The sequence below is a fragment of the Fukomys damarensis genome, unplaced genomic scaffold, assembly GCF_012274545.1.
Source record: "Fukomys damarensis isolate Sample0158 unplaced genomic scaffold, DMR_v1.0_HiC HiC_scaffold_14, whole genome shotgun sequence".
Classification (NCBI taxonomy): domain Eukaryota; kingdom Metazoa; phylum Chordata; class Mammalia; order Rodentia; family Bathyergidae; genus Fukomys; species Fukomys damarensis.
This window is the reverse complement of record NW_022900926.1, coordinates 10708842-10735864: the sequence shown is the minus strand read 5'-3', so window position 1 is coordinate 10735864 and position 27023 is coordinate 10708842. Positions and strand designations below refer to the sequence as shown.

At 43.2% G+C, this 27023-nt stretch overlaps 1 protein-coding gene across 1 annotated transcript in view; it reads left to right on the top strand.

Moving 5' to 3' along the window:
• Nucleotides 1-27023, top strand: part of Samd3 (sterile alpha motif domain containing 3) — a 55903-nt gene that overhangs the window by 5976 nt on the left and 22904 nt on the right. Inside the window, 4 exon segments of the mRNA XM_010639164.1 lie at nucleotides 15847-16032; nucleotides 16276-16360; nucleotides 21237-21404; nucleotides 22771-22805. Of these exon segments, the coding sequence (XP_010637466.1) occupies nucleotides 15847-16032; nucleotides 16276-16360; nucleotides 21237-21404; nucleotides 22771-22805 (474 nt within the window).

Sequence of the window (27023 nt, the reverse complement as noted above, 5' to 3'; positions counted from 1 at the left end):
ATCCTCCCAGCCAGCTGACTAAGTCTTTTGAGTTTTGAGTTCAAGTGTCTGGGGAAGAAAAACTGACAGCCCAGTGTGGACAAGACCGCCCCCCCCGCCGCCAAGCTCTGGACTCTAACAGAAGAGGTGGACCCGGTCGGACAGGGGCAGGGTGCTGGATTTAATGAGCTTCCCTCTGATCAGGCCCTTTATCCAGAGTTATGGCAGAAATTCTAGCCCCACCATGCAGCCAGGTCAGACAGACTCGGGGGAGCCACCCTTGACCTTGTTCTTCTGCTCCTCACAGTGCTGGCAGCGTGCTGCAGCCAGCTGTTTGTTGGCATTGAATGCTCTGAAGGGTTCGCCATCACTGACCTAGGGCTGCCTTCATTTGGCAGCTGTTGGAGAGGGAACTCTTGCATGACTGTGGTATCAGGCTCTGTTCTTCACCTACCTGAGACCTGCTTATCCTTCAGGACCGCTCGAGCAAACCCCGGGAAAAGAGATCTACGTATCTCTTGCTTGGATCATAAAAGTAGGTAATGAGAGGTGGGTGGGTTGGTTGCTTGCCTGTGATCCCTTCACTCTGGAAGGTTGAGGCAGGAGGATCACAAGTTTCAGCCCAGAATGGGCAATCTAGTGATTTAGCAATCCCCTGAAAAATATACTGGAGATGTGAAAGTGTCGGGGTACAATTCACAGCGTGCCCCGCCCCCGTGAAAAATGCAGGTAATGAAACTGACCACTTCCGAGTTCATTATCCCTCCTTAGATGGTCAGCACCATAAGGACGAAGACAAGGACCATGCCCTCTTCCTAAGGTGAACTCAAGATTTTTTCAGCCTCTGGCACTTAGAGGCTCAATTGGACTTTTAAATTGAACTAAAGAGGTGTGAGCTGAAAGAGGACTGAATGTACTTTCATAGTATGGGATAAATATTTGAATAGCATCAATATCTTTTGGACCTTTTGATACAGTCCACACTACATGTGCTAAATTTTTAACCTGAGGGATTTTTAAGCCATTCACCCATAACAAGCTACAAAGCTCAAGATGTTTGGCCACGGAGGTTTCATGAAGCCAACTGTTCCCAGCAGGCAGGAAGGGCTGGCTTTGGGGTTGCTCGTACTGAGCCCAGTCCCTGACTCCTCCGCTTCTCCTCCAAGGTCCGTGCACCCACGGGGTGGCTCACCCACCTTGACTGTTGTAGTCCCTGAGGTCCACATGAGATGCCACAGAAGCACCTGGCCACTATCACCACAGCACAGTGCGTGGCAGTTACTATTCACGTGGCACTTTTCTCCACGTTCCCTAAAAGCAACATATGCTTTCTGTCCACATGATTTGCAGCTGAAATGTGAAAGAAGGCTCTGACTGCTTTAAAGGCTGGAAACTGGCTTACTTTTCTCCCATGAAGAGGTGATTCTGTGCTCTCTACTGAATGGTTTAAATCCTCTTTCTGGGTGCAAGGATAATTATGTCCCATTCTAGTCATGCTTTGGAAATAGCTTTTCCTGCAGGGGTATTCTTTGTTTTAACTGTACCCTATTCGAAACCATTCAATTCTCTTTTAGTACTGAGTAAGACATAAGCTCAGATAAACGGGTAGAGGTCTCCTCCACATTGAACATACTTCACTTGAGCTTTAAGTACATGTGTGCAGATGGTTTGCTTCTGCTTCAGGGCATGATTATAAATTAGTTGTGGTTTCCTGCACGTTTAAAATTTGTTCGAATGATTTTTTTTCTTAGCGTGGCTTCTGCTATGAGATTATGTAGAATGAACATACCCTGTTGCCTGTGCTTGGAAGGGCAAATCTCAGTGGTTCTTCGGTACTCTTGATGCTTTATAGTCAGTCTCTTTCCCACAGGTGGAAACACGGGGAGACACAGTGGTGCGGGTGCGCTGTGCCAGTGCGTAATAAAGGAAGCGCTCAGCGAAGCCCACCTGCCGAGCTATAGGTCTCAGTACCAGTTCCGATTAGATGTGTGCTTAGGCTTTTCAACTCCTATACTTTTCGATGCTCAGCGTTTTGGGAGGTGAGGGTGAGGGTTACTCACCTTTGCAGGGTCTGACACAGGATAGGTGATCAACAGGGTTTGCTACACGAAGGAACAGCGATGCCAATTAAACATTTTCTGTGGTCCCACTGTGCTTGAGTCAAATCTGTGTGACAACGGTGGAGGGTGAAAGAGACCACCTGCCACACCCGGTGGTAAAGTCACAGTCACGTAGTCATTGTGGGCGGGAGAGAGGCAAACACAGGGATTAGACTAGGATGCCAGCCCTGCTGATGGCCAGGACTGGGCAGTTTGGAGAAGAATAAGATAGGAGTTCAGAGTTTAATTCTAGTTCTGTTCTGTATCAGCTGAGTAAACTTGGGCACTTGAGACACTTTCCAACCTTAGTGGGTTTCATTTTTCTCATCTGTAAGCTGAAATGAAGAATGGGTTAATATATAGAAAACTTACAGGTTTGGGAACCTTGGAGGAGCTCATAAATTTTAGATATTTGTATCATCTGGCCAGTCACCAAAGCACAGGGTCCAGTGAGACTCAGATAGCTCTGGTCTGCACTCTAACAGGTGGTCCAGAGTTTAAGAGCAGCCAGCGGTGCCTGGAAGCCTCGAGAGGAGATGCTTTGGTCCTCCCACAGACTGGGTAGTCGCCATGGGAAACAAACCAGGCACAAGTCCTAGGAACCACTGTGTGCAATGAGATGGGGAGGGGCCTTCAAGAACACGCACCCGATAAGTGATGCGTTTTCACATTGAGTTAGCAAATCCCAGGCCAGAGGGTTAGGATGAGAGAGTGAACTTGAGACCCCATGATTTCCTGCCATGTGGTATGGAGAAACTCACATCTAGAGGTCCTGAGTGTGGGATGCATCACCTGGAACTCGATGCCTTCAATGCATAGTAAAGGCTGAGAGCAGTCCTACAGTAAGACATCCCATTCACCAGTTCAACCCAGAGCACATTCTGTGGGCAACACAGAAAATACCTTAGAGAACATTGACTTGAAGAATTCTGGCCAAGATCAGGTTTCAGCCATTCGCTCACTGTATGAAGATTTACTGAGCACTGTAGTGATACTGAGAGGAGAGCAGGGCGCAGTGCAGACTGCGTTTGAAGTCCTCCCTCCCTCCCTCCCAGCGCTCATGTTCTGAGGACAGAGAAGACCGCAAACAAAGACAACGTCTCATTATGGACATCTTCAAATGCCGTGACGACCCCTGATAGGAAGAGGAGGCGGAGACAGAGAGCTGGTGGTGTGTGTGTGTGTGTGTGTGTGCGTGTGTGTGTGTGTGTCGAAGGACAGGAGGGTTCTACTGCAGCAGGGGTTTTAGGGAAGCCCGTCAACTTTGATTCACTGACATCTGCTCAGAGAACAAACAAAGCGAGGGAGCTAGCACCAAACTTTCTTTCCATAGAGAACATCCGTAGACCCAGCCAAACAGCAATTGCAGTTAGAGGAAACTGGGCTGACATGACTGAAAAATGGCACTGACTCTTGGCCATTCCAATTCAATTTCCTATGAAGTTTTCAGAGAGAGCCAAAGTAAGCCTGATTTGTAATCTCCCTGTGTTCAGTCCACAGCTTGCTGACATGTGCCATGAGTTAGGTATCACTCAGAGGGCACGGGCACCATGTGGTCCTCGCCTTGGGGGAATCTCGGTGCAGGACGCGGAACGGAAATGCCAGTGCAAGACGTCCACCAAGAGGTGCAACCCACGGGGCACAGAAGCAGCAGAGCAAAAGAGGAGAAGAAAACTCACAGGGAAGAGATTATGGAGATGGCCTCTGCGAAACGCACACATTCCTAAGGAAGAGTTTGAAGGGTAATTAGTAAACCATCAGAAGGAAAATGGAACCGGAGAGGAAAAGGCCAGTCCCAGAACTGCAAATGTACAAACACCTGCAGCTGCACAGAGGTTTACACTTGGAATACTTTTAGAGCATGAGAAGCAGAGGTAGAGAAATTGAAACTGGTGGCAATGGTGAAAGATGCTGATAAAAGGAAACAGATGATTTCTGCATCATGCTAAAGAGGAGGACAGCACTTATTCACCTTGATGCACTTTAGATTCACCTCAAAAGACCTAATCAGAAGCTCCCAGTGCCCTAGGATGGTGCTTCACAAACACTGAATACATCACATTGAATCAACCAATCATTTTGTTCAAATGCACATTCTGATTTTGGAGGTCAGGTATTGAACCTGAGATTCTGTGTTTCTCAGCGCTGGTGCCGTTCTGGGGCCACCATTTGAGGAGCAAGGCAGGAGACCAACAAAAGTTAGGAGTAGGACCTGTGGATTTATATTTTCTAAAGTTTCACATATAATTTTAATGCATAATGAGAGGGGAGAACAGCTGCTGCAGCTTTTGTAAAATAACCAGAGTTCAGGCAGTGGAGTAATGTGATCAGCTAGGTCTAATTTTCATCATTTTCTGAGTGCCACTGATGTAGAGAAATGGATTGAAAAAAATCAGAGGAGAAAAGATGATTCACCAAGACACTAGGTGAAAGGCCAAGCAGGAGATGATGAAGGTCACCGAGCATGGTGGTGTGTGCTTAAAATCCCAGCACTCTGGGAGGCTGAGCAGGAGGATTTCAAGTCTGAGCCCAGCCTGGGCAACTTAGCAACTTACCAAGACCTCATCTTAAAATTAATAAAAAGGCTGGGATGTGGCTCGGTAGAAATGCCCTGGGTCCAATTTCCAGTACCAGGGCAGTGGGAAAGTGATGATCTAAACCATGGATGACCAGCCACTTGACTTCCTTCCCTGAGCTGCACTGAGTAAAGAGGAACTGTACATAACATAGTTAATGTATATAAGCAATAAGCACTTCCTTTATTTTTTAATAGTTTAATTAATTTACTCTCCAAAATTGTACAAGCCTGAGTTTAGCAATTACATAAGGAAACTGTCGTGCCTGCTTAGTAACAGCAGAAGCCCGTCTTCGTGGACACAGGTGTAGGTGGGTGAAATAGCAGCCTTGGTGACCACTGCACTTTGCCCACCCAGTCACACAAGTGAAGTAGCATCGGATGCCCATGGGCATGGTTGGCACTGGCCTCGAGGTGGGCGCTGGGGCAGGGTTCGCACTGCGCTGCACCCTCCTCACGCAGTCTCCACGGAGCACCTTGCCAGCCTTTCCTGAAAATGTCACTAAGTGCCACAGGATGTGAGCAGTTGGCAGTCTGAGGGGCCACACTATTACTTTTGGTTTGGACACACCTGTTCTGAACTAAGAAGGCAACTATGTGGACGTCTGTGTATTCAATCAGCACAACTCACAGGTCCTGATAATTGGGGGAGGAGAGGGCTTGCTAGGTGCTCAGTTGTCTCTGAGGTCCCTGTGTAACTAGATGAGAAAAGATAAGAAAACAAGCATCAAATAGTACTGTGAGGGAAACACTGAACAGCGTATTCAACAGAACATAGCAAGATAAAAAAAACAGAGATTCTGATAAAGCCAGGCTGCTGCTCCCCACTGACACATGACCATCGCAATAAGTCAACACCGAAAAGGAGCCAACCTGCACCAAGCAGTTCAGCGTCACTCCCCTTGGGGGAGGCCTCTCTGCTTAGTCAGAAGCTTGCTTTTCCGTATTTCTCCACAGCCACTGACCATCCTTGCCCATTGCCATCGTCAATGATAGAGCAGCTTACTTGAATGCCCACCAATGGAAGTGTTGTCAGCGTTTTATAAATCTACATGTGGAGAAACTGGTGAGCACCAGCCCGGATGAAGTAGATTTGGGAAAAGAACAAGTCATTGAAGGACGGAAAAGCAGAATTCCAGACCAGATTGGAAGAGTGAATTTTCCGCTCTCTCCTCTCCAGCCCCCGAAAGAGATACTCTGGGGCCAGTGCTGCTTTCTGTGAGGCTAGGATCACTTTCTGTGAGCCGAGGAGTGTGAAGGTGAATTATCAAGGAAGTTTCCCTGTGTCCACTCAGCCCTGGACCCACAGAGGTGATACTTCTACCAAGGGAGTGGAAGTATTGAACTATTTTCTAACAGAGAGTGCGTCTGTCTTATTAGTTTCTCTTATGTATGAATAGGAAGAAGAAACCAAAAGAAGAACTGAGATGTAATAGCTCAGTGAGGCCAGTTTTCCGGAACGTCACAGTGGAGGGTAAACCTGAAAGACAAAGGCAAGTTTCTGGAGCTTTGCCTTTCGGCCAAATAACAAGAGGAACTGGGGGATAGGATGATATAAAAGATGTAATTATGTATCGCGTCTTTGCTTGATTACTGCAAAGGCTCCTGGGTCCTTGAATTTCAGCCTGGAAGCCAAGACAAGCATTGGGAGGCATCTGTCCCGCTGTCTGACTGAGATGCCAGGTGCTGTTCAGCGCACTCCCTCTTCTTTGTGCTTGATGATGTGCTCGCACATGTATTTCATAAACTAAATTTCTCTGGAAGTCTCCTAGACTGATTAGCAGATGTGAAAGTCTCAGCTACAGAACATAAATTAAGAGCAAACATCGACAAATGTGGGGCAGACGTTTTCTGAATGAGTGGCGGGTACCATCCATGGTAGGAATAAGATAGCGTTTCCTTCCCAGTCCCACAAGCGACACCATTCAGTTTCTCAGAGGCGGCATCGGGCTCCATTCATCAACATGAACGACATCTCTTTAGTGGACTTTTCAGTGCTTCTTGCTCACTTTGTTTCCTTAGCAGCAGAGACTTTGGCCAAGTTGAAGTAGGGCAGATCAAGCCCAGGTTACTGCCGTAGTTAACAGAGCAGCTACATTTCTGCTTAACTTTGGTAAAATGCGTTCCCTGTGTTGAGGATATAAATAATAAAATCTTTTTCTGCCCTAGGATGAGATGACAGCCAATTCCTGAAACAGATGTCCAAGCCTTTACCCGTTTCTCCTTCTATATTCCAAAAAATGTTAAACCTTTCAGGTGTTTCTGAGTTCATGTGCCATTTATTATCAGAGTTGACTGTAAAAGTGAGTGTCCCGATCTGCGTGTAAAGACCACAGCCTCTGGTGTGGCCCGTCAGTGTGATGGGACGTGGAAACAGGGCTGCTTGTGGACACCGTCTTTCAGTTCGGTCCCTGGACAGCATGGTATGAGATGTGATTTCAAAGGTGGTGTGCATTCAATGTTCTCAAAAAGGTACCACAGTAAAAGCCTTATTACTATTAATCTCCCTTAAAACGACTCCCTCTCGCTTGGAACACACTCATCCCATCATTCTTGCTACTTTGTGAAGCAGTTCTGGAAGTTCTCTTTCTTGAGTGTCTTTAGTCCACTTTAGTTCTCGGCTGCCTCAGTGCTGTGCATTGACTCCAAACATTGACCTTTCGTGGTCAGTTTGACTTTGGGGGAAGAACCAGAAGTCACGTAGACGGATGCGGACGCACCGTAATGTCTTTAGGAGCCTCTCTCTTGCTGAGCATCACTCCCAGCAGCATTCACTGTGTCTTTGATCACAGCTCATGGTGACACTCAGGAAAGGGACCTTCCAGAGCTGCTTCAAAAGCTGGCGAGAACGATGGCGCGAGCATGTTTGAAGCAAGGGGTATGTTTTGAGGGGGACTGATGGCAACGGGTCTATGACTGTGATGCATTTTTAAAAATTTAAACATTCATTGTTTTTTTTCGATCGCTGCTTGTGTTTACCTTGTTCTTCCTGTACTGGGGGATGCAGTATTTCAGATTCGAAGGCTTAAGGCCTCAGGGATCTGACCTTTCTTTTTGTTGGGTGTTGTCTTGGTGCCTTACTGCAATTGTCCTGACTGGGTTGTTTTAAGAGAACAGAACTCGCTTGTTTGAGAGATGGAGGGTTATACCACTCTATGCTGCCTGCCGCAGAATTTTATACTTGACATTCAAGCATTCCTTCAAACAGTGCGATCTTTTCTCTACGTCTTTGCTCCCAACTGTTCTATTTTACAGGAAGATAGGGAAATTGAAACTGACAGGGAGCTGAACATGGCCGAGCATCCACAGGACCAAAGTCGGACCATGTTCTGTGTGGGATTGTGACAGAAAAGCCACCGAGGGCCGAGAGCCTGGGGAGCAGGGTCCGCCTGAGAGAGGGTGTAGAACAAGCCTGGCAGAAGGAGAGAAACGTAGGACACCAAGAAACAACTGTTGTCACCTACACAACGTGCTCTGGAGAATTAGGCTTGAATTGTGCTCAAATCTGAAAATTCACCTTTGGTAGTACAGTGGTTGATAATATAATAGCATGAGAAATTTTACAAAATTACAAATTGCCCTAATTATTCAGTATGAAAAATTCAAATTTGAGATAGTTCTGTGTTAATGAACTTCATTTTTTCTTATAGAATCTGACAATTCTCTCACTTGCTTTATTCATAGAGAAGAATAAAAAAGGGAAAATGTTCCTTGATTTGAGAATCAACTAAATTGGGGGGGGGGACAAAAACAGTTTCAACCAAGCAGAAAACTACAGCTCATTTAATAGGAAAAAAATTTTAAAAAGGAAGCAACAATTTGGGTCCCTTAAGATTCTTCTAATTCATCAAAAGGAAAAATACATGTGGAAGCTTTATGCTTTGGAAGTTTAAATGCTTACTTTTTTCCCAAAGCAGTTTTGCCAATTTCATGGGGATAAAATAGCTACAAATACTCAATAACTCTAAATGGGGCGTAAATGCAAAGAACAGACTCAAGCTTTTCCTTCCAAATGTGAATTTTCATATTCAAATATATAAACAAATCATGGTTATTTTCTCTTCCTGGGAAGCCCCAGTCCCCAAAGGGATGGTGAAGAAAAGACAAGCCTGTCTCAAAGTTGCCCTCACAAACAAGAAGCCGTAACTCTCCTCCAAGAAGGGGCTGTTGGTCAGAGAGATGTGCACCCCTGCATGGTGCCCCACTGTTGGCTGGATCAGGACCTTGCATCACTGTCACCCACTGTCCTGGTTGCATCATCGGAGAATAGCAAGATGATCACGCACGTCATGTGTGACGAAGTACAGAAGGCAGATGTCTGGTATGGTCAGGCATTGTGCTTGAGGTTGCCTCTGTCCCACACGCGGGGTAATTACACTGTGAGACTTTCCATTGTGAAGTTACACTCCCACATCAGTTCCCAGGACTCTTTCAGTACCTGACATGGCATCTGTGATTCATTGACAGATGTAGGAATAGTCTCTAGAAACTCTGGATTCTTCAGTATTCTAGGTACAAATGACCCCTATGTGCAGAGCCCAAAGACAGGCAGATCAGCTTCCTCCATAGGCAGTCCCAGGAGTAAAGACAGATCCCTGGTAAGTGATCCTTCAGAATAATTTCTTCAAGAGGCAACAGTTTAAGTGACAGTCAAGGTGTTCTTCAAATCAGAGCAAAACAAACCATGTGACCAGGGAAGGCACGAGAGGCCAGCAGTGGCCAGCATCTCATGAGTTGTGCTTCTTTCAAAGTGCTGTTTGTCCCTGTATAAGGACCTTGTTCTTCTTGATTATGTTTTCTCTAGAGATGGTTATCTATGGATGTGCCTCTTGAGCATCCTTTTAACTATCATCACCAAGAAGCTAGTTCCAGAACAGCCTCTCTTCAGGAATCTGAAAGGTTGTCTTGTTCCAAAGAAATGTTATTTCTGAATAGCACTGTCAGTATTTTTGACCAGTCCAGCCTTGCAGTAGCCAACGGAGTTGACAACGTAACTTACCACAGTCAGATAAGGAATCATGTGCCCAGAACTTGGGTTGCTTTTTCCTTCCCAGTGTGGTACCAATGTCAAGTAAGACTGGCCTGTTCTACTGTGATCCTGGATTATGTCTTGGGTCAAAGTGTGACCTAGGAAGCCATTGGCCCGCTCTACCTGGCCCCTGACTTGAATGGTATGGTGAAACTGGTGTTTATACAAAATTGGGGATCAATTGAAGAAAAGAAGGCTTTGTGGTTGTGTGGGAGCTAAACTGTGAGAAACTGGAAGTAGAAAAATGGAGCTTTTTCTCTGCTTTCCCTTCTCTTCTTATTTCACTGATTGGATAATTTCTATCATCAAATTCACTACCCTTTCATCTTCATGCTTCCTTCTGCTGTTAATCCTATCTGGTATTTTTTCCAACTTTATGCTTTTCTAAACTTCTGTTTGGCGCCTTTTAATCACTTCTATTTCTCTGCTAAAACTTCTGGTCATTTCAATTGTCCCAGTGTATTTTTCCTTTAAGTCTCTGAGCACGGTAACAGCTGCTTTAAAAATCCTTGCCAACATCTGGTTCACCTCAGCATCACACGCTGCTAATCATCTTTACTCCTGAGAATGGGACACATTTCTCATTTCTTTTTCTTTTTTTCTTTATTTTGTGTGTTACATAACTTTGGGTGTGGACTAGAGATTGTGAGTGTTACAAGGTGGAGACTTGAATCGTTATGTTGTTTGCTTTAGCAAGAAAGATTTTTGGACTAAAGTAAAGCAATTCTCTCTATTGGGTGCTGGTTTAACATCTCTTTAATTCTTTTATTTTTAACTGGACCCTGCATATTTGTGATTTAAGGTCATCCAGAGATCTGAACTGCTTGTATACAGAATTTGATCTTTCTTTTATTAGTTCTTTCTTTTTTCTGGGATTCTTCTTTTTTTTCCTATAGATGTGGTTGCTCTAAAGGCAACACACTAGTTTAGGAGTCCAGCCAAATTCTGGGCTTTCTTTTAGAGTTTTAACAGCATCTCCTGGTTCCTCCTGAAACCCTCAGTCTCAAAGCCATTGAAAGGGACACTCAATATTTTTCTTTTCCAAATGTAGGCTTCTAATTAGAATCTATAGTTTAATTTCCTGTTCTTTCAGCCATTTAAAAATTTTTTTTCAGTGTTTGCTGTTAATATCTGTGGACTAGTTTGTCCAGTGTGAGCTTACGAGGACATTCCAAGAGCAAAAATCTGCTAGTAGTACTATTGAAGTTGTGTAGTGAGCCTAGAACAGTGGGGCAAATCTATAGAGCATGTGTCACAGCAGGGTATTGAAATCTCTAAAAGGTTTGCCATCTCTAGTCTAGAAACATGAATCATAGCGAGAAGTAGACAAATACAGAAGAGAAAATGTAGACAAGTTTTCATGACACCTAGGAATAAGGAACGAAAATAGTGAGGATGTTGATGTACTAAGCTTGAGTTGCTAAGAGGAAGAGGTACGGTAAAAAGAAGCAAAGAAATTGGAGTTCCACGTTAGTGCTGATAGCAAATTCTCAGTACCTAGGTAGCTTAAACATCAGAAATTTATATTTTTCAAGATTCTGTAGTCTGTCAGAGTACAGTGCTGGCCATTTGCGTTTCTGGTGACTGTGCCCCGCCTGCACATGGACACTTTGTCCTCGTGTCCTTCTGTGGCACAAAGAGCCAGTGAGCTCTGCTGGCTCTCCTTACAAGCATCCCGAGTCTCCAGTAATCTTTGTGTCCAGTGTAGAGTCAGTTCCTTCCTTCGGGCTGACTGTATTCGGACTGTATTTTGAGATCGCCCCTCTTGGAAGTAACTTATGCTAAACTAGGACTTGAAGATTAAAGGAAGTTTGATAGCATAGAGTTTGAGGAAAGGGAGAGCACAATTTAGCCCATCTCACTGAAAAGAACAAAGACGTTGAATTATTTGGGGTATGTGGGATATGTTGAGTATGATATGAACAATGCGGAATTTGGTGGAGATCTGGGATGGAAGGTGGCAAAGAGAAGATCTTATAGGAAAGATTTGTAACCCATCAGCAGTGGAGTCAGAGCTGAGGGTGGTAGATGAATTTCCTGAGGAAGAAACCATGGATCAGTAGCAGAGTAAGGATCAAGAAAGCAAGGAGCGAGCCACATGTAAAATCCCACAAAAGGGAAAGAGGAATAAATAAAAATAAAATGAACTGTCAGAGGGATACAAAGAGGATCAGGAAAATAAAATGGCGTCAAGGCAGAAAAGAAGGTAGTGAGGAAATAAATGATCCACACTGCCAAGTTCAGTAAGAAAGGTCTGGGGAAAGCACATCATCATAAAGCTCTTGGTTTGTAAATTATGAAATCATACTGACTTTTGAGGAAGCAGCCTCAGTAAAGTGATCAGAAAGAGACAGATAGAAAACATTACAGAAAAGCGGGACGAGGGTGGTAGGAAGGAGATGTTTAGAATTTAAATAGGGAGTTGGATTAGCAAATGCAATAAGGCACCACTGAATGTAACCTTTCATGTAACGTCTGTGTGTCTTCTGCTCTCTCTTAATTCAGCTTATGTTTTGCGAATTCAGATTTTCCTTAGAAAGCTGGCAAGGACCTATTCTTAGTAGGATGATCTTGCTAAACTTACGTGACCTCCACTGGCTATATTGTCTGCTATTTGGGACAAAAGAAAAAATGAATCATTTTTCAGTTTTAATATAATTAGACAAAGAGTCTTCGTGAGCTTTCGTGAGAACACTCATCTTGCCAGTTTTAAGAATTACTGCACAATCGAAGGGCAAAATGTTTTGGGTTGGGGAGAAATGATAGGAATTGAGGTGCCTGATACACTAATTAGCTTGATACGATAATTCCACATTGTACACTATAGCATACCATTACTTTGTATCCCATAAATACAAGGGGTGATCAACATAGATGGCGAATGTTTCCATTTTAAGAAAATGTTTACAGTAAGAGATGTATTGCCATTAATCTCTCTCAAAATAGATCTCCTTGGTTTAGCACACTTACCCCAGGATTCTAGCCACTTGCTGAAGCACTTCTGGAGGTCCTCTTGGCAAGGTGTCTTTATAAGGTGATCAAAAATATGGTGAGTGTCGCTGCTGAGTGCCCTCTAACAGAAAGGTGGGCTTGCAAAAACATCGCAGTATATTGTCCTTCACTTTATTCACTGCACCTGGCACCGTGCAACTTCTGGCTCTTCCCCAAAGGCAAAATGACCATGAAGGTGAATGTTTTGAATTATTTCAGGAGGCCAAACAGCCGCTATATTCAGGAAAGAGACTTCCAGAACTGTTTCAGAAGGAGTCAAGAACAATGGGTTGAGGGTGTTCCAAGCAATGGAGAGCATTTTGAGGGGAATTAATGACAATATGTGCTTTACTGTAATAATTTTTTTAAATTTGAACATTCACTGTATCTTTAAATCATACCTGATACTTATAATCATCATTTGTCAATATCCAGTACAATTTAAAAAAACTTAATAATGATGCTGCCAATTATCAAATTGCTTAACTTTGTTTCATTTTATAAACATTACTCACATAAACTGGGTGGTTGGTAAGCAGGAGGCTATGACTCAGTTACTGTGGCCAGCCCTAGGCATTAATGTGTTCTAAAGCTTTCCAGATAGTTTTCCTGTGTGCCCAGAGTTGAGATCCATTGATTTACAGATCTGTTGTTCTGTGGTTGTGATATTGCCAAAGAGTGTTGGACCTTAGGTGATAGCAGAATTATTGGTGCTCTCTCTAAATTTGGGGTTGCTCTCTGATCAGGCATTCTTTGGGTGACTTCTGCGGGTGCTCTGCTCAACTCTAGAGATACTAAGATAGCTATTATGAATAATTCTAACATCATAATAAGGTTTTTTAATGCAATACAGATATAATTTTACAGATGGAACATGGCTGTGCCTCTGGTTATCTGCTTTCAATTTAGAACGTGTTTTTAATTTCCGATGAGTCACCTCTCTTGTGGAATACTCACTTTGACTTGTATTAGTTGGCGAAGTTGGGATAGTAGTTAATTCCAGAGTTCTTTTAATCAAAAGAGGAGGAAAATTTGATGCGTAATAACTTTATGTGGAGCCCAATGGTTTATCTACCTTTAATAGGTCCTATATGTGGTCCTACTTACATTCTGAGCATTGGATAGAAATAATGCCACCCACTGGAGTCTATCCCGAGGCACAGTTTCTCTCATATGAGAAACCCAAATTGTACATAAGGAGCAAAATGAAAGGTAAGCAATGAGAAGTAGTCAGATAGATCTCAAATGGGAAAGGGATCAAGAAATGAAGAGGGGGGAGGAAAGGGGATGAAGAAAAGAATGAAGATGTGTTACGTGCATGCACCAACTACACACAAGGAATGGAAATGTTATATGTTGCAAATGTGTACTAATAAAAAGAAGAAGAAATACAGGAGCCAAAAATGGCACCAAGGCCTGTTTTACAGCACGGGGTTATTGAAGGTATCTGTGTGAAGTAAGTGACAGAGCAACCTTAAAAGGCTGAAGGGGGCACGAGGCCAGCTTAGCTACTTGAAGTTCACTGGGAGAAATAGAGATGGATTCTTAAAGTACTGAAACCCTGTTTAGTATCTGCCTAATTACACTGCTTTTGAAAACCCCTAGGGAAGACAACACACACAGCCAACAAATTTGTACTTTATGGCCCTTGGTCTACGTAGGTAAGGGAGAGATCATTTGGCTTTGGGAAAATGGAACAAAACAATGGATTTGGAAGGAAATGGGGATTGACTAGCTGGGATTAGGTAAATTCCCAATATATATTGGTTGAATGGATGAAACGAGAGAGAAACATGCTTGGAAACTAGTTTGGGGTGGAGCAGAGATTTGTGTCTGAGAATTGTTGCTGTATTGCATCGATTGTCAATGTATTAAATTATTAAATTATAGATGTGCTTTTTTTAGCTAGGAAAGGTTTTTCACCACTGATATCATGACTGCCGAAGGGAGGAAAAGGCAAAGGAGCTTGTCATCAGGAGGATGAAAGGGGTTTCTTTTGCTTACTGTATTCCCCAAGTCCTGTGACAGCCCCTGCATCCTTACAGAAGTGAACCTAAAATGCTGAGAGGAGCCGGGCCTTGCAAAACTCATCTGCATTTTGTTTGCACCAGGAAGAACCCCACCTCCGTCAGTTGACTTACTAACTGGAACGTGGGACGTTTCTCTCTTGTCGTCTGTATCAGTGCTGGCTCCAGTGCCTTCACTTCCACCCTGAGCCACGTTGGGAGATAGGATGTGCCTTTGATGAACTTTTGCTTGTAAATTTTACTTTAGATTCTTTATGCACACAGTGATCAGTCCCGAACTTGAAGGTTTTGAAGTGCTTCTGATGCTTCACCTTATAGCCTTATTCATGTTTGATTTCCCTAACATAAAATCCACCTATTGAAAGTGTACAGCTGGGCTGGGGATTTAGCTCAGTGGTTCTGCCACCTGCCTCGAAAGTGCAAGGTCCTGAGTTCAGTCCCCATACCCCACACACACAAAAAAAGAGAAGAAAGTGCACAGCTTAGTTAATTTTAGTAAATTTGTAAGGATGCACAGCCAGTGATAAAATCCATTTTGGCCGTTCTCAGCCTTCAGCAACTGCTGATCTGTTTTCTGCAGTTGCAGTTTTTTGTCCCCTTTTTCAGAAACTTTATATGATTGGAGTTGGAATATTTGATACTTATTTTTAATTTAAAAACTAAATTTAACTTACTGAAATAATTAAAACCCACAGACACTAGGTAGATTTTGCATTTCAGTATAAACAGCATGATAAAAAGTTTCTTAATCGGGTACTAAGACTAATTCATTACAGGCTTTACTTACTTTATTGAATTGCAACTTACATGTTCCTTGTTTGATACCTTGCTCAGTTTTGAGCCATGCATGGCATATTACCTTTTCAAGATGTGTGGATCGATATCCTTTCCATCTTTAGGCTTTATTCTGGAATCTGTATTGTGATGACACTTTCTAGAACTATGAGTTTTAATGTGTGTGCAAAGAGAAAGAAAACAGACACCTAACGAGTATTTGTGGATAATGAGGTGGCTAAAGATGGATCAAAGATATATACTGAGCTCTCAGGAAAGGGGTTTATATCAGAGGTTTCAGGGTGTACAGAACTAACGGATCGCACACATATTTGAGTGGAACTTGGCTCTTGGTGCATTTTTGTTTAACAGGAGAAGCATGAAGCATGTTCTAGTGAGGAATAAAGCTCTGCAGTGGAGCCGGGCCTACGTGTTGCCAGAGTTCCCCTACGACGTCAGATGCGCTCTAGCAGAGCGGAAGGGCCCGGATCACAGCATGAGGATACGGATCATAGAGTTTCTGCAGGCTGACATGACCAAGTATCTCGAAGGCTCGCTGTGAGTAGTAACAGGCAGATGGGCTGCTTCGGGGTCGGGTCGGTTTTCAAGGAAGAGTAGAATTCCTTTGGAATCAAGTTTCCTCAGATGTTGCATGACGAACTGGATATCAGTGCGACGCACCCAGCAGGTCAGGGTCTGCTCTATTACAGAGAAGGGTGTGGGGAAACTGAGTACAGTGTAGACCTCTCTTGCATCAGGACTGTGCAAGATGAAAGGCGTCGTCCTTGTTGTGGTGCACAGGTACCCCACCGCCCAGCAGTACAATGACGTGGTCAACGCCCTTCTGCAGGCCCACCCCTTCCTGGACGAGGACGGCTGTGGCTTCGTAAGTGACTTAACACCCCTACCGCTGCTAATCTCAGCCCGTCTTAAAATGTGAGCTTTATTTGTCCCTCTGGGCTCTGAGCTTTCCCCTTTCTTTCTGTTTCAGCTTCTCGCTTTCTGTCAGTTACTACTTCTTACAGGTCTTTCTTCCTTTCTCTTTGTGACCCTTTCTGTGTCTCTCGCTGCCCTGTGTTCCTGAGTCTCCTCTGGCTTTCTGGCTTCATCTTTCTGTCCCTTTCTCAAAGCAGATTGGGAACGCCTCAGTAACAAGGCGTCCCCAGGAAGGAAGGGGAAAGAAGATGTGCCACGCGGAGGAGGAGTCCTGGACTGCACCTGCATCAGAAGTGGAACTGGTGGTGGCAGCCATCGGGGTGGGGCCTTGCTCCTGCCTCTCCCTGCCTCTCTGAGCAAAGTGGATCCCAGGGTCCTCTGGACAGCGGCTCCGAGCTCAGGAGCCCAGGTGGAACTGAGGAGCCCGGAGATTCTGATTCCCTTGGTCTAAGGATGGGTTCCTGGCGTTAGTGTATTCAAAAGTGCTCAGGACGAGTTAGCTGTTCTCATAAACTCAGCTGTGTGAGCCTCGTGTCTCCTGGGTTGAAAAGCCTGGGGTCCTTGCTGTACAGCGGTGGGGAGGAACCTGATGCTACTGAAATACGCAGTTACAGACCCTTGCGATTATAATAACAGGTTGAGTGTGTTTGACTCTAGAAGTTTATGATTTGAGGGATGATTGTGGGGGATCTAAGGAACAATTACTCACTTGTACATAAAGATACACAATTACCCCTGTATCTCTGTAGGCCATACGCATGCACATCAGTACTCCTAGCTAAATAAGATAGATGTAGGCCACTATCTCAGATAGCTATCAGAAAATATTTTGTTACACTATCCTGAAGATAAGGAATTTAAGCACTCAACTCCAATATGAACCAAAAACATAAATATCAGTAAATCTAAACACATTTAAGGCCTCTGCTTACTTTCATGTTTGCTGCCTCCTCCTCTTTCCCTCCTTTTTTCCCTCTCCCCTCCCCTCTCCCTCTCCTCCTCCTCCTCTTCCTCCTCCTCCTTCTTCTTCTTCCTCCCCCCCTTTTCCTTTCTTTTTCCCTTTCATATTTTTAGGGAACATTCATAATATGTGGATAGAGTCATAGAAATTTTTGAATCCTAGCATCTTAAAGGTATTGTTTACCATATATAATTAGAAAAGGTGTTGCAAACCATGTCTAGAAATAATAACTATTGAAGCCAAGATTAGAATTCAGGTATTCTCATTCTCACAATGACATCTTTTCTTTTCTTTTTTTTTCTTTCCTTTTTGTTTTGGTACTGGGTCTCAAACTCAGGACCTTTCACTTTCAAGGCAGGAGGTGCCAGAACCACTGAGCTAAATCCCCAGCCCATAATGACATCTTTTCTAAAATATGCTGCTACATGAAAAGCACACTGCAGCCTACACCAGATGTACTGTAAAATGAAACAATCCAACAGAGCAGCAACAAAAAAACGTGGGATCCCCAAACTGTAGTCATGCCAGTACGGTGGACAAATGTCAGTATTTCTTTCACAGTGAAGACAAAATATCTGCCATCTAATAAGGGTGACTATGTATAGGGTAACAGCGAGTGGTTTGTATCCATGGATTAGGTATCTGTCTTAGCCACTTTCCCATCCCGGATCAAAATACCCAACACCCACAACTTAAGGGAGGAGACGCTTATTTTGGTTCCTGGTTTTGGTCCATGGTTGGCCAGCTCCAAGGCAGAAAGTGGATGGCAGAGGAACATCACAGAGGAAAAAACCTCTCAACACTTCCTGGCAGCCAGGAATCAGAGAGAGCAGGAACAGTGGAGATAAGGGTACACTCCTTTGGAACAATCCCCAGGACCCGCCTTGGATCAGGCCCCGCTTCCTAACGGCACAGGCAGCTACAGCTCCCACTGCCCAACCACCCTGCAAACTCATGAGACTTTGGGGGTTCGCTTACTGCAACAGTACCCTTAGCTCCAACCTGAGGATGCCATGCCGTGCTGTATAGTTAGGCCTGTGGCAGTTTTCTCTGTACATGGCACATACACTTTTTAAATCATTATTCCCTGAACAATACAATCTAACAATTATTTGCTTAGCATTTACATTGCCATTAGTGTCATAATAACACAGAGATGATTTAAAGATGAAAGGAAGGTGTGCATGGGTTACAGGCAGATAACAGGGCACTTTGCAGAAGGAACTGGAGCACCTGTGGGTTTTGGTACCAACCAGGGCCCTGGCATCAACCCTCCATGGATATGAAGGGACAGATATGGTTGAGTGTTTTTAAAAATAATTAAAATTGGGCCGTGGCTTTAGATCAGTGGCATAGCACCTGCCTCACAAGCACAAGGTCTTGAGTTTGCTCCCTGATACTTAAGTAATAATAATAATTTTATGTTTGAAAAAAATTATACATTTACCTTTCTCAGAATGCAAAAGCTACAAAAACAATACAAATAGAGAATTTCCCACTCCTGTTCAACAGCTACCTAATTTTCCTCCCCAGAAATAATCAGTGCTGTTAAAGAATTTTTCCGGCAAACTCACATATGTATGACAGGGCGTCTCTACCTTGTCATGTCTTGACATTTAGTTTTATGGCTATCAAAATGAGCCACAGACAAAGTAACAAATGTGTGCTTTGTTCCTGTGTGCATTTCACCTGCATCTGTGCCAGGGGCATTAACTAAAGAGGATGGACTGATGAGAATGCGGAATGGCACAGCAGGTTGTGGTCCATGCACACACTGTGGACTTCCTTAGCAGGAGCAGAAACTAGTGCCTGGCTGGATGTTTACCCAAATTCTCCCTGAACCAGTGTGTGGGGTTGGCCTCCCAATGTTACATTGGAAGATGCAGAAAATTTCTGAGTGCATTGATATGTGTGTTGGGGGGGAGTGGGAGAGACAGAGACAGACAGGGAGAGGGACGGGGGAGGAATTGTGTAGTTGTGGAAATGAGCATTTGGCTACCTTAGGACTAATTTTGCTTTCTACTTTTTTTTAATTTTGAAAAACATCAAGGTTTTCTTCTTGGTGCTGGATGAGTTTGTGGTGGATGCTGTTGTGTGTGTGCAGTGCATTTTCCAACACCCCTGGGGCCCCTTAGGTGTGGCACCCCTTGCGTCCCAATCGTGACAATCAAACATCACCGGGTGTCTCCTGGGAAAGAGGAGCCGGTCCTATCACTATGCCAGTTGAGAATCACTAGTCTAGACCCAGTAGGCATGAACATTTGGCTACGTTTGATCTTGTCTTGGCTGAGCATTTAAAAGCACAATGCAGATATCATCTCTAAATACCTTCACATATGTCTTAAAAGGATAGGGACAATCAGTAGAACCACAATACAATTTTTGTACTTAGAAATGCCATCGGCAATAATTGTACAATCTTACCTATACTCCATAGTCATTGTTTTCTAATTATTAAGCGGTTTCTTTAAATAGATTTTTTTGGTTGTAAAACTTAATCAGATGGTGCACTACCTTTGGCTTTTCTTGTGCTTTAATTTCTTTTTGTCAAGGCTAGCGTCTCTGCTTGGTTTTGTTTTCCTGATACTTGGCGGTCAAGTCTCATCTATTTGTCACATAAGGTGGTCCACATTCCATATTCTCTGAATGCCCCCTCACGACTCCATCTGTGCTGAAAATTCCAGGAGAAGATCTACTCGTAGTCCCATGGTTTGCTTTATCTGTCACGACAGGAGGCTCATAATTTCAGGGCTGATTTTATTATTGCAGATCGATTAAGAGATGTGTTTCCCATGTAGTGCTTTCCATACCTCCTCTGGATGGAAAAGTGTGGGAAAGGGGATGAGTATTCTATAGTATTAATATTTTCTGCTGAGCCTCTCTACCAAAGGCATTTGTGGGAGTAACTCACAGTGCCAGGCATGAGCAGGTGCTCAGCAAACACTCATTGATCGAACACTCATGCAGGAGATTATCTTTGATTGGTTCTTTCTCTGGTCCTGGTCATTTAATAAGAAGAGATGGGAGAGGTTAGGAAGAAGAAATTGGCAGTTTAACAATGTCCTAGCAGTTGATTGCTGTAACACCTCCCATGAGGTTCTGAAGGCTTAGAGGCCCTTTGGAGCTGTAGGAAGTATGAGAAACAAATGTATCTGCACTAGTTCCTACTTTGGGGCTAAGAAAAATATAAACTGTCCACCATCTATTATTTCATTGTGGTGGTAATGCGGCTCGGACCCATTTACATCTTGGGGCTTAACCAGTGCTGAAGCCGGACCCAGCTTCAACACCAGGCCCCAGTGTTTTATGCACAGCACTTTGGTTTATAAATAACTTCCATGAGTGGCTACTCAACTGACTCTTAAAGTCCTAGTGCAGTTGACAGGAAAGGTCTTAATGTTCCATTTTCATAATTGAAGAAATTAAGGCTAAGCAGGGTTATTGTTGAAGGTTACTTGAGTAACACGAGCTAGAGTCAGCGCTAGACCCTGGGTCCTCCTGACGCAGGCCATGGTACCTTCTGAAGGACAAGGATTAGGATTACTGGGACTCAAGTAACAAAATTAGGCAGAATCTCAGTGCCAGACTCTTGACCGATGTTATCTCAGCGGTGTTCCTATTTGCTCATGAGAAAATAGAGATCATTTCTCTGATTCTGTTTCCTTAGCTATAATTTTGGGATTTTAAATTGGTCTGGCAATGTCTCAAGATTGTTCTAAGAATAAACTGATCAACAGATACACAATTTCTATTACGATAATGTGAAAATAATTTCAAGCCCAAGAAAGATAAAGATTTTATTGTTTATATAGGATTAATGCAATCTTCTTAAAGATTAACCTGCCTGCTGTGTTATTTCATGCAGTTTTCATGGAAAAGAGCACTCAAAGATCGCTTTAAATATGTTCGAAGACCGATAGAAGATGATGAACAAGTTATGAGAAATAAGTACAAATTTGGACACCGAAGAGGCCAGACAAGAAAATCTCTTGCTGATTCAAGATTTGATGAAATTAAAACTGTCCAAATAAAAGTAAGGTTCCCTCTTTCGATGTTATGAGACTTTGATAGATGATTGATTGATTGATTAAGGGGTAATAAAATGTGCCACTTAGGATCATGACAACAGAATAAGACACCTCTTTAAAATTCTGAAGTGTGGTCAAGAACTGATACAATCAATGGCTCACATGGCTAAAGATGCAAGTGATATTTCCAAAAATAGTTTGAGGCAGGAAAGTCACTAAATATCTCATGGTCATTTTTTCCACAGAGTTCAAAGGCCTGGCAAAACCCTTACGATCTGAGTCCTTGAAGGATGGCACTTTCTCTCTTTCTACAGCACACCCTGAGTTCTTGATGCACCGACTGCTACCAGAAGTGTTCAGTGTGCTGCAGGGGTCAGGTGGCCTCTGGTCTCAAGGTCTCAGGGAGCCAGTAACCCGCATGCAGAGTTGCAGAGCACCATGTTGGCCTCACCCACCTGCTGGACCATAAAAGGCTGTGGGGAGCTTCTGACTGGGCCTCAGACAAAGCCTGAAGATTTTAACAGGGAGGCTAATTCGCTGCTGCTATCCTGTAACTGGTCCCAAACCGTAATCATCCTCAGGAACAAATCCCCCTGCTAATAAAGCTCCTTGGGAGAGCAAAACTACCAAGTGTAGACGATAACTCCCTGTCTTCCCAATTCTATTTTTTACCTTAATCCACATGAATAAGCAAACCATAAATATTCACATTTACATTCATGAATGGACTTGATGTAAATATTCTAGTTCTTTTTTCAGCCAGTATGTTTATTTGATATTAATAGAGCAGAGTATTTGGCAGCCTAAATTTTTTTAGTACCAGCCACAGGCTTCGGAAGACAGGCATATTTTTAGCATGTTTTATAAGCCATTCATCCCAGCATCATGCATAATCCAAAATTTTGAATGGGTGTGTACTTTACATGTCTCATTATAATTTTCAATGATACCTTCAAATGATAGACTAGTTAAGATAACATGATTCTATATCTGTTCTTTGAAAAAGACATAAGACAGCCAAAAAGTGCCCTAAATTTAGTGGTCTGAGTGTTTAGAAACTTTGGTTGCAAAATTTCAATAATGAATTAAAAATCACTATGAGATAGAATTATATTTGTTTTAACGTATTGCTCATATTCTTAAGAAGTCACTTTGGAAAGGTGCATAATTGTGTATAAATTCACTTTTCTGAAATTTGATTTTTCAGTGCACTTTGTAAATGAGCACTAGAAGTCAGGGTCCATCCATTAAACTAGAGGTCATTGTGAAGGACATGAGACTAAATCGAAGTTCTTGTCTTTTATTGTTGCATTGTCTTCGGAATCATTTGGTGCACTCTTTGTTTCTTCTCGAAACACTTAACTCTGTGAGGAACCGCAGACTCTGTGTCTCTCCCCATCCCTCCAGTATGCCTCCAAAGCGAGATGAATCTTCGGAGGCCCATACGGGGCCTTGGCTTCAAAAAGAGCAGGAAACCAAATATGTCAGAGTTAGGCATTGAGTTGCAATAAAGTTTAGATCCATTGTGATTTCACCCTTTTCATTCCTTACTGCATGGATTTGAGTCTATATATATAAATATATAAATTTAAATTATTGGGTAAGGGTTTGTCACTGACTTTTTTCACCTTCCTGGCCGCTTGGCTGAAAAAGAAATTTTGCCCGTTGTTCACATCAGGACGTAACATTTTTCCCGGCAAACAAATCTAATAGGAAGGCCTTGCTTTTCTGTCTCTTATAAACAGAGCTCCAAGTTGCTGATTTTTTAATGTTGGTAACCTCCTTGTTTGTGATCTTGAGTTCTGCAAAGCCAAAGGCTATAGAGGATGGAGGAAAATGTACAATGGGCTATTACACCAACAATGTGTTTCTGTTCTTTGTAACCTCTTTGGTGATGGAACAAATGTACAACCACTAAGGGGGCTTCCACATGTTGGGTTTGTCTCATAGAACTTTGTCTTTAAACTCATTGCCCAAGTTATTTTCAACCCCCATTTTGACTTTCTGGTAGCTCCTTGAATATATTTAAGATTTCTGAAAAATCAAAGATTTTTGGATAAAATACCTTTCGGTAATTGTCACATCTTTTAAATTCCTTGCCTGGGCACAATATTTCCCAGAAAAATAATTATTTTGTGTACTGCAGAGATGGAAAGCGTCAACACAGCCAAGAAACACCAGTCTCTCCATGAATGCAAAACCAGGTAAGCAGATTTGAGTAACTGGGGAGAGATCTTGTGAAGCAAGTTGGCGAGGTTTTTACTCTTTTGCTTTGGTTTGTTTCCACTGTTCTTTTCCTCTGCGGGGAAGAATTAAAGGTAGATGTCTCAAGGAAAGAGGTGGATGTCTTTGTCTTGTTCCATGAGCTTCCACAGATATCCTGAGCTGCTAACAGGGTTTGTGCGGCTCTCGCAGAGGCCAAAGGTCTTTTGTCCCTAACCTCCTACCTTCCACAGTCTCTTGCTGGTTGAGCTCTGCTTGAACTACATTCTCTCTGGCTACAAAACTAAAAGCACCAGCAGTGCCAAGGCTCCACCCGGGCCTCAGGTATGCCTTGTGCTTCTCATTGCAGTGCTAAAAAGACTTTCACCATCTTACATGGCTGAATAGACTTGTCAGAGTCCTAAACTATGTCTCCAGATCCATCCCTCAAAATGCCAGCTGTTTTGCAATATTTAAAAATGTCCTTTCAACTTCCAGACCCATGTTGCTGCCTGTAGGTTCCTGTGATCAATGCACGACAGTATGGTCTCTTCCTGTGCATCTGAGTTTTATGTTAAAAAGAAACAAACTAAAACAAGAAAAAGGCCTCACACAGGGCAGTGATGACATGCCACGAGTAAGCAATAGGTACGCTTAATTTATGTCTAAATAATTTGTATCCCCATGGGTTGATAAAACTGTTTCCTTTCCTTGTCTTTTACTGTATGTGTTTATGAAGAGATATAATTAGATTCTCCAAACAAGTAGGTTTAAGCCCAGTCATTTTATAAGTTGCTGACTTGTTGGAATGATGAAAACACTGGATTTAAAAGCTCGTCAGAATTGTGTGGAACAGCAACATACTGGGTTGGGCTTCACATTGGAGTAAATTTTGTAAAACATCTCAGGTGCTAAAGAGAAGTGAAACAAACTCCCAACTTCATGGCATACTTTGGTTGCTCTGGGCTAAATGTTTCTCTTGCTTTATTTATTCCTTTTTATCCTGTTCCTATCTGCCTTTCCCCTTGCTCTGCTCATGGGTAGCCCCTCACTTGTGTTTCATCTATTTCCCTTTGTTTGCAAGTGCTCTGAAGCACCCATTGTCCTTCTGAGGGTTGTAAATGTTTGGTTTAAAGTAAATGGTATTGTGTACCTCATGACGCTTGCCTTTTTTATTTTTTTGTTGTTTTTACTAAAACTCTTCAGATTCATTCATGTTGTTATTTGCATTGCTGGTCCGTGGAGTCTCCCCACAGTAGTGTCTCTTACTCAAGCAGGCTCTGTCCTCCACACTCCAAGCCACGTTGCAGAGATCCATTATGCGGATTTGATGGTGGGGCTGTGAGTTACTCCTTTGATGGCACATCCTGTAGTAGGACTGATGGGGCACGGGCAGGCACATATTTAATTTGAGAAATTCCTCTCCAGCGTGACTTTGCTGGCCTCCTTCCCACAGCACTGTAGTCCCTGTCTTCCGGCCACCCTTGGCATGGCGTGTCTTGCGAATCTCGCCAAGTCTCATGGTATAAAGTGTAATTTTCACTCCTCATTTCCCTGGATAACTGAAGACTCTAAGCATTGCTTCATATGTTTTTTAATGTTTTGAGCTTCTTCTAGAAAATTACTTCTTTATATTTATTGCCCATTTTTTAATGAGTTGGCATCTTTTTCTTGTTAATTTGTAGGAAGCAATTTTCCACGTGTCCTGAGTCACAAAGATACTCTTTATTCTAAGTTTATAATTTTAGTTTTCATGTTTAGATTTCTGTCTTAGTCACTTTACTCTTGACATTGAGACAAAATACCTGACACCCAAAGTTAAAGGAGGAAAGGTTTACTTAGCTCACAGACTGCAGAGGTTTCAGTCCATAATCGCTGGCTCCAAAGCAGGACATCATGGCAGAGGGGCAATAGTTTATGACAGCAGAAGCACAGCAAAGGCAATGAGAAAAAAACACAGCTCTCTCTCTCTCTCCTGTACATCTTATCCAGGCTACTTAGGGCAGGTTCACTCACACCTTATTCGTAGTGCCCTTGAGCCTAGCATTGCACCATGAATTAATTACACACTCTAGATGCAGCCACCTCTGAAAAAGTCCCACCTATGACTGCATGAGGCTTTGGGCTGGCAACCAAACACAAGCCATAACATTCCACATCCCTTTATGCAAAAGGCATTTTGTCCATCTCTCAGAGTTGCAAAAATTTCAGCACTGCTGAAAAGTCCAAGTGCAAAGTCTCCTCTGAGATTTAAAGCAAACTCTCGGCTGCAAGCCCTTGTACAAATGAAAGAAAGTTAAACACTTTCAATATTCAACAGCACAAGATAGACATTTGCATTCCAAACGTTACAAATGGGACACAAATAAAGAGAACAAAGCAAGACCAAACTCCATCTGGGCAAACATTGAATCCCACAGTTCCACTTCCAGCATCCTCAGCAATCCGTGGCAAGCTGTGGTCTCCAAAGGGCTTGGATGGCTTTGCCCCTGTGGCCCTCCTGGTGATTGTAGCTCCCATGGCTTCTCTCTGGGGACAGTGCTGTTCCCTCCTTGCAGTTTTCCTCAAACATCCATGGTCCTGGCTTCTCCAAACTTCTGGTGTCTCCACTGCACCTTCGGCTTCGTACCTATACACCTTCACACACTGCCCACTTGGGCCCACTGCCTGGCCTCCCAGGTCTTCTCAAATCTGAGTGGAAGCCTCCCTGACCCCACAACTCTTGCATTCCAAATGTATCTAAAACCATCACAGTGTGGGTGATGCCCAGGTCTGCTGCCAGCTTGAGCAGTAGCCAGGCTTCCTTTCTCTCTTGGTTGTAGGAATCCCCCTCCTATGAACCAAATCCTGAGGAACAATTTGCCTAAGGCCACTGCCATTCTGGAACATGGTGCTCTGGGGTGCTCTTCTCAAAGCAAAGTCTTTGACTTTTGCAACTTTGAGCCTACAAAGAGTGGAGTTCTGCTGCTTCTTATGATGCCCTCAGGCCACCTTTCCTATATTCCTGTTCCTTCTCAGAAATTAAGCAAAATCCAATAATATGTTGTATACAAAAAACACACCTAGTGCAAAAAGAAGCCCATAGCCTGAAAGTGAAAAGATAGAAAACAATTCTCCATGTGACAGGAGCCCAGAAAAAAACAGGGGTAGCAATCTTATTTGCAGACAAAGTAAATTTCAAACCAAAACTGAATCTAGTACTATTGATGTAGGACAGTACTGTATCATACCTCAATGAATGTAAAATATCTAGTACCTGCTCTATGATGCATAGTAGGGACCGTGCTTTATCAGAGCTACATTTAATGATATTACTCTAGAATGTTCTCTTTCCAGATAATGATTAAGAGGCTAATAGAAAAAATGGTGCCAGGTACCACAACAGCAACAGAACTTTGCTGTTGTCTGGATATTATTCTTTT